Below are 2662 nucleotides of genomic sequence, written 5' to 3' on the forward strand. Positions count from 1 at the left end.
ACCCCTACCATGAAGGTCTTTATATTAAAAGTTAGATTGCATTTTATTTTCTCTATTAAAAAATGAGCAAATCGGTCCATATATATGTTAGAAAAAGAGCAAAATGATATTTCTATTAAAAGTTTCATCAATTTCTTCATTAAATGATGAAATTGACAAAAAACCAAACAATAATACATAGTGCATTATACTGTTTCATGTTGATGTAAAATTTTCCACATCAACAAATATTTAAAAGCTATAGAAAAATAATTAAAATTATAATAAATTATTACAAGTAACATTTAGAATGAATTTAGATATATTAATTGTCTAAGTTCAAGTGAACCTAGACAACCATTTGCCTAGATTCATTTTAGAGCGGTTTCATAAATAATTATTAAAATTATAAGATATTTAAATAATTATCAAAATTTTAAAAATTATAATGGAAGGTTACTATTATATATATATATTTGAATTATAAGAAACTTATGACATAGTACTCATCAACCTGATTTATAAAAATATCAAGTGGATTAAAAAGATAGATAAGTGTATATATATGTATATATTTTGATAATATTTTGATAATTTTAAAATATTAATAATTAATTATAATTTTTGAATTCTTAATAATTTTAAATAAATTTCTATAATATTTTATATTTATTTAATAATTATTTAAAAATCACTCCAAAATAAGCTTAGGCAATGGTTGTCCAAGTTTGGTCGAGCCTAGACAATCATTTGTCTAATTCATTCTACAAGTTATTTTAATAATTTTTAATAATGTTAATATGTTTATAATATCTTATCATTCTTAAAATTTTTAGATTTCTATAATTTTTATAATTATTTGAAAAATTATGTTCAAGACGAACCTAGACAAACTAGTGTCCAAGTTCATCATGAATGTGGTTTTCAAATAATAATAAAAGATATATATCATTTAGGATTTTTTAAATATTTTCACGCTAAACTAACTAGTTATTCCGTTGGTCACATCAACACTTGATTATAGAAATAAATGAAAATTTTAATAGAATGACCAATTTGTTTTATTCTTTTTGATATGAATATCGAGAGTTTTATTGAATAAAGAAAGAAACAATTACAAAATAAGGGCAAAACAATAAAGCAATAACTCACCCTTAGTTGTAACACACAAAAGAAAACAAAAAGCTAGACCATAACTCTCGACAGCTTTGTGGGAAATTGGAACGACATAAAGAAACCCACTTTCAGGTCAAAAACTAAAACCAGCAGCAGAGAAAGAAAAAAAAAACAAAACATTCTCAAAAAATAAAACCCAGCTCATCCAATCCCTCAGATCTGAGAAACCAATCCCGAGAGATCTCTAGCCAAGTGAACCTCTGCCGCCGCTGGTAAATCCTCCACCCAAAACCTGTCTTTCGGTATCGACATCCTTACTTTTGCTAACATATGAGCCACCATATTAGCTCGTCTATCAACATGGTGAAAGGAGATGTGCTGAAAAGAGCTCGCTTTGATATTTATTTCTTCAATGTAAGTCCCCATATCTGAAAAATCTGGTAGTACTTGGTTTATTTTGACAATTGCGGTCCTAGAATCACCCTGCATTTGAGCATGAGAAAAACCCATTTCCCTTGCGAAATCCAAAGCTTGACAAGCTATAGCTTCTACTGTAAAAGAATTGGAGACAAATTTATTAAAAATAGTTTCGCTTCTCATAACCAAACCTTTACTATTCCTGATAACAAAACCATAATAAGAATGGTGGAGGGTTATTTTGAACCCAGCATCAAAATTCACCTTAACAAAAGGTTCTTGAGGGGGCTTCCATATAGAGTTCATTGCATTCACCGGAGTAGGTATTTTATCTTTCAATTCCCTCATTTCCTTTATAATACTGAAAATAATAGAGTAAATATCTTGGACCGATTGTCGTTTTCCTTCCATTGTGCGCTTATTGCGGGCTTGCCAGAGTGCCCAGGCCGTGGTTGCAGCAATTTTACCAAAATCATGCCTTCTGTTTTGAAAAACTAAATTAAGCCAGGTGTAGAAATCCATATTTTCATTAAAATTTGACCAGTCAACACCGATTGATTGCCAAACAGTTTTTGCAAGGCCACACATCAGAAGAGTATGCATAAAATTCTCAGGGACCTCTCCACAGCTAGGGCAAATTGGCGATGAACTTATTCTTCTATTGTAGAGGTTAACTGCAGTAGGAATATACTCATATGTAAATCGCCAAATAGCAATTCTGATTTTTGGGGGAAGATTTAAACCCCAAATCTCCTTGTAAATTCCTGTATAGTTAGTATTCGTAATATCGTTAATATACAATTCAACAAGACAGCGGTAACCACTACGTACCGTATAGATGCCAGAGTTATCAACAGACCACACCATTTTATCTTTAGAACTATAAACTGAAAGAGGAATGCAACAGATTGCATGAACTTCCATAAGGGTAAAACGACTACTAATAAAATCCACTTTCTAGGTCTTAGTTGATTAATCAATAAGCTTTGACACTTTATCAATCCCACTGTTTGCAGAAGTAGCTTGAATTTTCTCCCCGCCCAACGGGGCAACTAATAATCTTGCAAAACTGAAATTTGGGATCCAGATCCCACCCTCCAACCAATACCATCTTCTAAGACTTTTTGGGCCGCATATATACTTTTCTAGG

General features: G+C 30.9%; 1 protein-coding gene across 1 annotated transcript; it reads right to left on the minus strand.

Moving 5' to 3' along the window:
* Nucleotides 1-1308: 1308 nt before the first annotated feature.
* On the minus strand, nt 1309-2436 carry LOC108462426 (uncharacterized). The gene has a single exon (XM_017762373.1). It carries the CDS (start codon nt 2434-2436, stop codon nt 1309-1311), a length of 1128 nt encoding a protein of 375 aa, XP_017617862.1.
* Nucleotides 2437-2662: the final 226 nt, after the last annotated feature.

This window comes from Gossypium arboreum, chromosome 13 (genome assembly GCF_025698485.1).
Source record: "Gossypium arboreum isolate Shixiya-1 chromosome 13, ASM2569848v2, whole genome shotgun sequence".
In the NCBI taxonomy this organism is placed as follows: Eukaryota; Viridiplantae; Streptophyta; class Magnoliopsida; order Malvales; family Malvaceae; genus Gossypium; species Gossypium arboreum.